The sequence below is a fragment of the Polypterus senegalus genome, chromosome 11 (assembly GCF_016835505.1).
Source record: "Polypterus senegalus isolate Bchr_013 chromosome 11, ASM1683550v1, whole genome shotgun sequence".
Taxonomy (NCBI): domain Eukaryota; kingdom Metazoa; phylum Chordata; class Cladistia; order Polypteriformes; family Polypteridae; genus Polypterus; species Polypterus senegalus.
In genome coordinates, this window is record NC_053164.1 from 150,807,280 (window position 1) to 150,819,675 (window position 12,396).

At 37.1% G+C, this 12,396-nt stretch overlaps 1 protein-coding gene across 1 annotated transcript in view; it reads left to right on the forward strand.

The window, feature by feature from the left end:
- Positions 1-914: 914 nt before the first annotated feature.
- Positions 915-12,396, forward strand: part of LOC120538621 (dynein heavy chain 10, axonemal-like) — a 57,903-nt gene continuing 46,421 nt past the window's right edge. Inside the window, exons 1-4 of the mRNA XM_039768007.1 lie at positions 915-1,140; positions 5,012-5,128; positions 5,219-5,322; positions 11,163-11,271. Of these exons, the coding sequence (XP_039623941.1) occupies positions 915-1,140; positions 5,012-5,128; positions 5,219-5,322; positions 11,163-11,271 (556 nt within the window). The remainder of the gene's footprint in view (positions 1,141-5,011; positions 5,129-5,218; positions 5,323-11,162; positions 11,272-12,396) is intronic.

Sequence of the window (12,396 nt, forward strand, 5' to 3'; positions counted from 1 at the left end):
AAGAAAGTGTTCATATTCATAGGAATGCTTTAACAATACATACAAGATGTCTATATTATAATAACATTCAGGGAGTTAATTCAGTTAATATCAGTGTGGATTTTACATGTTTCCCCTCTGTTTGTTGGAGATCATTCCAAAGATGAGGAGAACTGACCCCACGTGTGTATTTGTGTAAGTTTGCACTGTGACATTATTTACTCCAGGGCTAGTTTCTGTCTTATAGCAAACAGTCACATCTCCCGAATCCCTGATTTTCATTTGGTAGATTTAAGAAATACTGAATAATGAAAACTTTGCAAATCTGCCAAATCAAATTCAGAGAGAGTATCAAGGGCCCAGAGTCTTATGTTCAATTCATTTTTCTTTTTGTAGTGCTCTGAGCACTCTAGTATATGTCTGTGCTGGGCCATCTAATATGACGACAGAATCTTTTTATACTTTGATTCCAAGTTTTTTAGTATCTCTGATGACTTTCTCATTTTTTGGAAGTAGACCAGATACAGAGAACAGAAACTGAAGAGAGAAGTTACCACCCACTAAAAAACTTAAAAATTAAAATACAAATAATTACCAATCTTCCATTGTTTAACATTAATAAAGCAGATAATTAATGATGTACTGAATACATGATTTGATTTAAATGATAGATAAGATGGCCAGTATATTAACGTTCAATATGCTTCTTAAATAAATACTAAATTATTTTTATGTATAAGAAATATTGTTTTACTGTCTTAGTAAAAACAGTGGCACTCAACTTGAATACATTGCACTTTTTAAATCAACAGTGAACATTCTTGGGGAATAGAACATAAGCACGCAATGGCTGTTTATGGCAGTTCATATAGCAACAAGGCAATGTGAACTGTCTACGGAGAAGAGAAATTCTGCACAAGAAAGGCGGGGTAAAAATGTCAGTAAATGACCCTCGTGTTAAGTGGATGCAGCAGCGGGTCTGCAGTTCATTTCACAATGTTGGCCCTTCCTGCTTTGAGGAGCTTCTGAGCCGGGACAATGGTGAAAATGAGCAGCTGATACTTTATTACCTGAATGAGACCTCCCTGGAGGAATCACCGTCCGTGCTCTATTTCTTCAAAGCTATGTGGGAGGAGGAAGTTGAAGTGCAGGTGGTAGTGGGTGAGCGTCTTGTTGGGCCCTTTTAATCAGGCTAATAACTCATGTGTGGTGACTGAGACAGCTTTTTAATTAGTATTCATGTTCAAAGTGGCAAAAAGGCAGGTGAAACTGCATAGTAAGTTTCAATGACAACCTCCAACAATACGTCAATAAATATTATGGCATTAACTTTAACAGAAATTTCATTACCATCACAAACCATTAGCTCTTACACAAAACCCAGTAATAAACATGAAAAAAAACACTTTAAATTCACTTCACACAAAATATGAAGTACAAAAACACTGCTAAAAAATCTAAGTGACAATAGGCTTCAGTGACATTCCTTGAAAAGTCCACAGATACTTAAAAACAGAAGTAACTCAAGATATTTAAACCTCAAGGCCACCACTTGCATTGTTGTGCTGAACAGAATGATGAATTATTTAATTATTTACAATTAACTGTCATTTTTTACCTTTGTAAAATTCACATTTTCAACTGATGTGTATTTGACATATCTAATGTGAAAAGCAATATATATATTATATTAATATATTAATTATATTAATATAATTAATATAATTTATATATAATGGAAAAAAAGTGATCTTTTTGTACAATAGGAAACAAAACCTTTCATTTGAAAAATGAAATATTGTGATTCTTGCAGAGAGAGTCTTTTTAACTTTTGTGTTTATCTGTCAATAATAACTTCAAAATTATAAAAAAATTGCTAAGGTAAACCCTGTCATTATGTGTTTTTAGTTTGTTGGACAGTCCTTAAAACGATAAGCATAAAAACAAGAACTTTTTTTATTGTTTATATTAGTACTATTGGAGGGAATGTACTGGGAAAATGTGTTCTTATGTGGAAACAGCCCAAATCTTTTTGAAGAAAGATTGAAATGTTTTCGTTTTCTTCAGTTTAAAGCTAAGCATGAGATTGCACATTACAGCACAAACATACCTTTACTATATTTTATTAATACCCTTACATGTAAACTGCTCAAAAAAATTAAAGGAACACTTTGAAAACACATCAGATCTCAATGGGAAAAAGAAATCCTCCTGGATATCTATACTGATATAGACTGGGTAATGTGTTAGGAACGAAAGGATGCCACATCGTTTGATGGAAATGAAAATGATCAACCTACAGAGCCCTGAATTCAAAGACGCCACAAAAATCAGAGTGAAAAAATTAAGTGGCAGGCTAGTCCATTTTGCCGAAATTTAATTGCAGCAACTCAAAATTGTACGCAGCACTTTGTATGGCCCTGTGTTCTTGTATACATGCCTGACAACATCGGTGCATGCTTCTAATGAGATGACAGATGGTGTTGTGGGGGATCTCCTCCCAGATCTGGACCAGGGCATCACTGAGCTCCTGGACAGTCTGAGGTGCAACCTGGTGGCATTGGATGGACCAAAACATAATGTCCCAGAGGTGTTCTATTGGATTTAGGTCAGGAAAGTGTGGTGGCCAGTCAATGGTATCAATTCCTTCATCCTCCAGGAACTGCCTGCATACTCTCACCACATGAGGCCAGGAATTGTCGTGTACCAGGAGCCACTGCACCAGCATAGGGTCTGACAATGGGTCCAAGGATTTCATCCTGATACCTAATGGCAGCCAAGGTGCCTTTGTCAAGCCTGTAGCGGTTTGTGTGACCCTCCATGGATATGCCTCCCCAGACAATCATTAACCCACCACCAAACTGCTCATGCTGAATGATGTTACAGGCAGCATAATGTTCTCCATGGCTTCTCCAGACCCTTTCACTTCTGTCACGTGCTCAGGGTGAACCTGCTCTCATCTGTAAAAGCACAGGGCACCAGTGGTGCATCTGCCAATTCTGGTATTCTATGGCGAATGCCAATCGAGCTGCATGCTGCTGGGCAGTGAGCTCAGGGCCCATTAGAGGACATGGGGCCCTTGGGTCACCCTCATGAAGTCTTTCTGGTTGTTTGGTCAGAGACATTCACACCAGTGGCCTGCTGGAGGTCATTTTGTAGGGCTCTGGCAGTGCTCATCCTGTTCCTCCTTGCCCAAAAGAGCAGATACTGGTCCTGCTGATGGGTTATGGACCTTCTATGGCCCTCTCCAGCTCTCCTAGAGTAACTGTTTGTCTCCTAGAATCTCCTCCATGCCCTTGAGACTGTGCAGGGAGACACAGCAAACCTTCTGGCAATGACACGTATTGATGTGCCATTCTGGAGAAGTTGGACTACCTGTGCAACCTCTGTAGGGTCCAGGTATCGCCTCATGCTACCAGTAGTGACACTGACTGTAGCCAAATGCAAAACTAGTGAAGAAACAGTCAGAAAAGATGAGGAGGGAAAAATGTCAGTGGCCTCCACCTGTTTTGGGGATCATCTCATTGTTGCCCCTCTAGTGCATCTGTTGTTAATTTCATTAACACCACAGCAGCTGAAACTGATTAACAACCCCCTCTGCTACTTAACTGTCCAGATTAATATCCCATAAGTTTCATTGACTTTATGCTATACTCTGATTAAAAAGTGTTCCTTTAATTCTTTTGAGCAGTATATAATACAGTACATGTGTAATACTGAACGTTTACAAACACATTGACATCAACACATTTCACAAACATCATATCTACAGTATGAACAAAGCTGAATCTCTTCTTTAACGTCCATAAATGTCTCAGCCATACCTTATCACAGTTTATCTGATGAACTTTAAACTTTACAATGTTTTTTTTACAATTTTGAGTGTATTGGAACGTTACAGTATTAGATTAATCTATTTAAGTAGAGGCCATTCATCCCAATAAAGCTTGTCAGTCCCTTAACTCTTCCAAAAAAGCATCAAGTCTAGAATTGAGCAATGTGCATTTAAAGAAATTAGCATACACAATACACACATACTATCTTTATATAGTAAGCAAATTAAAAGTTATTAAGAATGGGCATTTTTAAAACTCTCAACGTTGTCTTCACCTTGCCAGTTTGGTCAAGTTATTACTGATGTAAAATTTCATCAAGAGAATTCCAGGTAATTTTCTTGATGATATTTGATACAGAAAATACATCAAACATTCATATTTTATATTTTAGGATTCCACTGAAAGCAAAATGTATTTAATGGCACAACTTAAATATCAAATGATGCACGGATTTTTTTTATTTTATTAACGTTCTGAGATCTTTATAGTCATGTTCTACATGGGTATTGAATTGTTTGTTTAGATCCCTGTAGATTTAATTTTTGATTTTTTTCATGATTTATCATTCATTTATTTCCACAATGCTTTTAATAACTTCATTTTAGTCCCATTTAACTTGTTACAGCATTCAACATTTATCCTGTTTTCATGGTCACGGCCATATTGCTTATGGAAGTGCTGGCTGTTGCTTCCACTTAATACAAAGTTGTCATGGCTATGCCATTAAGGGCCGTTGACTGTTTTAAGTTGGTGGCAGGCTAATCCAGGTAGTTAAGCTTTTGGATGAAGAACATATTGCTGAAGAATTTTTTTGTGACTATTTTTTTTAGTCTGGTTATGAACAAATTTGACAACAAATTATGGTTGGCGACTTTTGCTAATTCTCATTTTCCTACTTCATCTCCTGGTTTAGCATTTTTTAATAAAACAACTTTTCTAAGGTGTCTTTTTGGCCAGCCTGTCCTCTCACCTAATACACTAAGAGAAAATATGACCTAAATGTATATTTGTATAGGGCACAACTTAAAATGAAGTTAAAATCAAAAAACATAACATGCAGGTGACTCAAGGAATTGAGTCGTATCATTTGAATTATTAACTATTAAAATTCTTTAACTTATAATAAAAACATGACACTTTGTAGTATTGTTAATAGTATATTTTCCTTATGCTGTGTCCTCTTGTTTATGAGCCAGGCTTCTCCCATAGCAATGGTGAAACCCAAAAAGAAGAAACACATAGCATTTCAGACTTTGCCAGTGAAGGATGTTGTCTTATTCAAGAAATGCAAGCCCCTGAAATAGCAATTTCAGGTAAAATTACTTTTTGTTAGATATATGAAAAATTAGCTAAGCATAATAAAAATTTTCAAGACATTTTTATATTTAAATTTATATTTGCAGACCCAGATGGCAAAAGATATTCGGCAGCAGCATCTCCTGCTCTATCCTCACTCATGATGGGAGTATCAATTGAGCACTCTGAAGCAGAGATTAGTCCAGTCATTGTAGGTATTCAACCTTCAAGAGCAGTAGGGATAACTATTTTTGGTTTTCGACGATGATCATAATCCTTCAACAGGCAAATCCATTTTTTTTCAATCTATCTTCTGAATAGTGCTGAGTGAACTCTGTAGAGTTGGCTTTGCTGTGACTTTGGCAAAAGCATGAACATGTCATGTCTGAGAGCTTGTTGAAAATGCATTGAAATCAATTGGGAAAGAGAAACTGAATTAGTTTTGAGTGCATTGTAATTGTTTAATCTTTTAGTTGTCCCTGAGGGCTAGGTAAGCAACTAGTTATACCTGACCACTTATTGTGGCTGTAAATGTTAGCTGAGTTGTGAGGCAGCAACACTAACCACTGCGTCACCATGCCTCAAACAACAACAAAAAAGGTAGATGGAATTAGAACCACAAACAAAATACAACAAATGGCCACAAACTAGTAATAGGTAAAAGAAAAAAAATCTTTGCGCTCAGAGACTTCCAAGGTTTAGAGTATAGATTTAGATATAGATTTTTTCAAGTCATGCTGCACAGCTTTCTGTTTTTGATCTATCCATAAAGGTGCTTTGCAGTTTTTTTCCTTCCATCAAGAAGACAGACTTTGTAAATAGTGATATACAGTATGTTTCATCAGTATTATTTCACAGGGTCCAAAGTGTTTTTGACTCTGAGAGGGGGAGAGGAAGGCTTCTTCAAGGTTTGTTTTGAGTAGCCGTTGCGCCAGGTCACTAATTGTGCCTGTGCTCAGCCAGGGACAGGGTGCAAATTCAGTTTGATTAGTGACTAGGTTGTGAAATCCCTAGCGTGTGAAGCAGGTTAGGCAGCTCCATAAAATGTGCTAAACATGTGTGAAAATTCTGTGTATGCATGGGTTAGTGATAAACCCATCCAACACACTCGCCTTTCTTTCTCCTAGTGCAGCCTGGACAGATTTCCACTCCTGGCAATCATCAATTGGATATGTTGGTTATAAAATGGATGTCTGGATGAGGAACTGTAGAAAGATGAATGCAAACCCATCGTTTTGTATACTGGCTAATGTGTGGTGGCTTTGTTGTGGAAGAGTCCTAGGGTGACCCGATCCCCCCCTTTTATACTCTGTTTTGTACAGTTTAACAGAATACCTTAAGTCCCATACTTTAACCACTCTGGCAATGTATTGTAGTTCAGCAGTTAGGTCGCGGCAACACATTATCAGTGCATGTTCCCAACCTCTAATTAGACAGAGCACCATAACAGGCAGGAGAAAAGTTACACGTTTATTCATGTATTATAGATCAAATAAATAGTGCCATAAAACGAAAGAAAAAATAAACTGCAAACATCATATAACCTACTGATACATTTTTAGTCTTTTTTAGGAAGCCAATTCCTTGCTTTTCTTGAAGTGTCAGCCATTTAATCAACAGAATTCATGGATAGACCCTTCCTGTCTTGTTGATCAACTCTTTTACTGATAAAGTTAATCTAGATGTGATGCAGAAATTCTGTTCCCAAGATAAAGTATCTATCTATCTATCTATCTATCTATCTATCTATCTATCTATCTATCTATCTATCTATCTATCTATCTATCTATCTATCTATCTATCTATCTATCTATCTATCTATCTATCTATCTATCTATCTATCTATCTATCTATCTATCTATCTATCTATCTATCTATCTATCTATCTATCTATCTATCTATCTATCTATCCTCTTACAGTTATTAAATTTCTTGTCTCTTTAGCCATTAGAGTCAGCATACTACAGTGTGACATGCTTGTGTAACTAAGAACATAGGCTGTAATAAGCGCTCTGACACATTGGAAAGTTCATAAAATTAAAATCATAGTTCTAAAATCAGCTGCCTTAGCTCATGCTTCTGACTTCATAAATTTGAGCCAACAGTGCAGCATGACTGTGTCGGTACATTACAGTATCAGTCTGGCATTATAGATAGCAGCATAGACATGCAGAGCCAAGAAATTCCCTAGATTTACAATTCTGCAAAGCTTTTACACTTTAAGCTAATTATCCAGCCATTCAGGTAATTCTTAGCAAACAAAAAAGCATCATCAGATAAGGTTCAATTTTCAGTGGCCAAGTAGCAAACTGTTTTTTACATAACCAACTTTTCTTTTAAATATCTTAAATACAATCATAAGATACAATTATAATGCTTTAGAGGTTTTGGGTGCTGTGCATGCAATGGCCTTTTTACAGAAGCTCAGTGTTTCTCACTGTTTTTCTTTTTTACTAGTTTCTAGTCTTATTTAAAGTTAGAATTGATCTGCCTTCTGGCTTGTCACAGATAGTTACCACTAGAAATCAGATAAATAGTTTTTAACTTTACTGATGAACTGTAATGCACACAATCCCAGGCACTGGCTTGTCTTGACTGCACTTCAGACAAGCTACGAAATTAAATGGAGTCGCGAAGAGGACACGAAGGCTGCCTTATGTCTGCAACACCTGAATCTGTAAGAGATACTGGGAAAACCACAATCAGCTACCTGTACTGCGATTGTGAGTGCTTAAGCAGCCCAGTTACACTACAGGAGGTGTTTGTCCACAGAATGAGAGGGTGACATGCAGGTGTGACAGTAAAAGCAAGGTGAAAAGGTTTTAGAACTGTCTATTTTAATGGGAAATCTTTGATCACTGTCAAATAAGATGGATTAACAGTCTGCGCTTATAGCAGGTCATGGAGCATACAAATACAGTGGCATTTTGTGCTTTACGGAGAGAAGGCTTAAACCTGATGTACCTGAGACTGTTTTAAATGCTGGATTGATTTCATCTTATTCAAGCAGACAGAGATCCAGTGCAGTGTGCAAAATGACAGGAAGGGGGCTGGTCATCTATGTGAATGAGGAATGGTGTAAATGGGGGCATATTACAGTTAATACTACAGTTTGAAATTCAGACATTGAAACTCTGGCTGTCGGAATTTATCCATGTTATTTGCCCAAGAAGATAAATTACAACATCCGATTCATGTTTATATTGCTCCCTCCCCAGATGGGGACCTATAGCAAAGGAAATAATTCATTCTGTCATCAACACTTTAATGTTGACTTACTCCAACACTGTAGTTGTAATATGTGGTGACTTCAACCATGTGACTTTGGAAGGAACAATGAAAGGTTTCTATCGGTTTGTGACTGGTTCCACTTGGGAAATAACAAGCTGGACCTGCTGTATTCAAATGTAGAAGATGACTTTAAGTGTAGTCTGCTGGCAACTTTAGGCAAATCTGACCACAACCTGATTCATTTTATTCCCAGCTACAAGTAGGTTATTAGATGGCAACCTGTTATGACCAGGAAGTCAACAATGGAGGCTGAAGTGACTTTAAGCAACTGCTTCCAAATGACAGACTGGGAAATGATGTGAGAGCCACATGGGGACAATACTGAGGGACTTGTGTCACTGCTTCACATATAATGACTACAGACCAGTGGCACTTACATCTCATATCATGAAAACCTTTGAGAGATTGGTCCTGGACTATAGGAGTCCTCTTGTGGTAGATGACCTGGAGAGTACAGTACAGTTTGCCTATCAGACAAAGAGATTGGAGTGCAGAATACAATTATCTTTCTGTTCCACAAGGCTTATTCTCACCTGGACAAAGCTGGTAGCACTTGTCAGGATTATGTTGTTTTGATTTCTCCAGTGGCTTCAATAACATCCAGGCATCCATTTTAGGAAGTAAACTCAGGGGGATGAGTCTATAGTGTTTTGGATAATGGACTATCTGACGGGCAGACCGCAGTTTGTGAGATTTGAGGACTGTGTTTCTAATACAGAAATGAGCAACACGGGATCACCACAAGGAACAATCCTGTCTCCTTTACTCTTCACTCTGCACATTTCCGACTACAAATATAACATCAAGTCACTGGATTTATTGGGTGTATTGATAATGTAGGGTGGGACAGAGCATAGGAGTCAGGTGGAGAATTTTGTTTCTTGGTGCAAAAAGAAGGGCCTGCATCTTAACATCAGCAAAACCAAGAAACTGATTATTGACTTTTTCTGCACCAAAGAGCCTCTATGTCTGGTCACTGTTCAAAGAGTGAATGTAGAAGTGGTCCACTCCTACAAGTACTTGGGGGTCCAGATTAATGACAGATTGGACTGGTCTCAGAACACAGAGGAACTATATATAAGAAAGGGCAGAGCAGGGTTTTTTTCCTTATGAGACTGTGTTCCTTTAATGTGGGAAATGACATCACATCTTCTACATCGCTGTAATGGCCAGTGCAATTTTTTGTGGTGTGCTGGGCTGGTAACATCACTTCAGGAGAGGACTACTGACTCAAAAAGCTAAATAAAAGAGCAAGCCCAGTTATCTGGAACCCCTAGAGGTAGTAGGAAAGGAGAGAAATAAAACAAAACCAGGTGCCATTATGAACAATGCTGCACATCCTCTCTCTGACACACTAACACCAAGTACCTTCAGCCAATGAATTATTCAGCATAAATGTGTCGAGAAACACTACTGGGACTCCTTTATAGCAACAACAATTTTTATGTATCTACCTATTTATGTGTTTATTTATTTAAAGAGCTCCTGTAAAAAGCCAACTTTCACCCGGGGATAAATAAAGTTCTATTTAACAGCAATGTTTTGGAAAGCAAATGCAATTCTGTCCATTCCCTTAACACAGTTCATTTCTCCTCTGCATATTTTCATAATTCCCAGTAGGGTGGTGCTATGTTAAAATACAATTTATCTTGCCATCATTTCACCTTCCTAATTTAAACAGTTAATACCAATGACAGTAGCTGAGAGCTAATCAGTCACATCATTGCACCCTCAAAGCAGGCAAAAAATGGGTATTTTTTATTTCTAAACCAATTCCATATATGGATTAAAGTGTTAATATTGAAAGTTTTTTCCTTGAACACTCTGATTGCTTTGAGTTAAACGATATAGGATCTTAAAACTGTAGGCATGATCCCTCCCATCCTGCCTGGAAATTCAAGCCTGTTTACATATAGATTCAGATCAAAATAAGGAGAAAAATAACACATAGTTTACGTATGACTTCAGATAAAAAAAATTAGGAAAATAACATATTTGTATATTTGTTACTCATTCTGTGCTGTTTTTAATGAGGACAGGGAAAAATGTTGAATCTTACATTTTCATGGAGAATGGAGGAAACCAAATTCCTTATATGATGGACTTGAAGGGACAGAGTTCTGAAAACAAACAATATCAAGACATCCATAAAACATTACTTGTGTCACATTATCTAAAAGTCAAATTCCTAGTCCTATACAACACAACATACCAATCACATTTTTGTTAAATTATTAAGTACAAACATTTCCAGAAAATGTGAGCAGGTTGAGAACCACAGTTCTATACTTTTGTTCTGTGTAATATTATAATAGCAATAGCATTAACGTAACTGATGTATTTGGAAAGTCCTGTGTTGATTGTTGTTGCTATCCAGAATGTGCTTATTTACATGTAAAATATTTAATGTTTCCATTAAAATACAAGCATAACAGTTTCTATTCTGTTAAGTGAAGCTATTCATAAATTGATATCTTTAAAAATATTTTAGAATTGGCTCAGAATTAACTGGAAGTGATGAAAGACACTAAAGAAACTGGTGTCCTTGTATACCAGAGTCTTGCATTAATTTATTGGAGCCAAAACCTACAGAGTAGCTTACCATTGCATTATCTGTCAGAAGAACAGGCTGGCTCCAAATATTCCTTTTGGAAAATGCCTCAGGTCTAAGCAATCTACATTTATGTTAGATAAAGTACATTTCTTTGAATTAAAAGCCTGTGTTAATATACCATTAATCTTAATTTTCTTATTCTGCAGAAAATGGAAATCCACAAGGTTCAACATATAAAGCTCTATGTTTCCCAGAATCACATTCCTGAGAAATGTAAGGACTTGCCAACAATTTATTTTCTCAGGGATAGAAATGGTAAATATATAATAATGTTTATTACATTTCTAGAAATATGTACAAACCAAAAAGTTGCAGAATTTGTTTTATGAAAAAAAGAATAGAGTACAAATGTGTAGGAGATGCTCAGCAAATATGAAAGTATAAATAAAATCAGATGTTTGTTCTACTGAGGCAAGTTTCACTTTGTTCCTATTATTGATTTCACTTCATTTAATTTTTCACTCTTTTCAAAGACATTTCACATGACTCAGGTGCATATACTAAAATATAAAGGGCATTGTGTTGCACTGACACCTAAGTATTTCAAATGCACTTACCAGTTTTAAATATAATACACCCTTAAAATCTTTCATGGAAATAAATAAAAACTATAATTATGTTGACATAATTAGCAATGCAGGAACAAACTTTTGAGTATATCATTTATAGGCAATGTAGGTAATAAGTTAGAAGAAAACCAGCGTACACTAACTTGCTAAAATTTTATTGTAAACTGAACTCCATTTGAGGTCCACACTGAATACATACTGATTTGTGCAGTTTAGTTTATTAAGACCCATATATTGTACACATATGCCACCACAAATGAAAAAAGTATTGTTGCCAATCAGCATAATATATTAGGTATTGTGGCCACCAGGGGGCGCAACAGTTCTCTAAACTCACAACACAACACGTTTGGACACAAGTTCTTCAATTATAAAGGGTTTTATTTGTGTGAAACTCTTTTCAGGAATAATTTCCCACATCACAACCATACCATACAATTACAATTCTCTCTCTCTCTCTCTTTCTCTCCCTCTGTCGTCTCCTTGTTCTCTGCTCCTCTCTCAAGCTTTATCCTTCTTCTCCCAACACTGGCTCCCTGATTGGAGCAGGGCTGCTCCTTTTATATAACCCTGGGAGCACTTCCGGGTCAGTTTGGAGCCCAATAAAGTAGGACTTGCTAGCACCTCCTGCACCCCCTGGAGGCACCCATAGAACAGGGCCGAGGCAATTAACTACACTTCCCTGTGTACCCAGTGGGAATCTTTGGTGGCACTGTAACACAGGGGGCTGTCATCTAGCGTCTCATGGAAGACAATACCACAAGCAAGTTGCCTTCCCCTGTCCTTCCATGCCATTGGTGTCCCAGCCAGG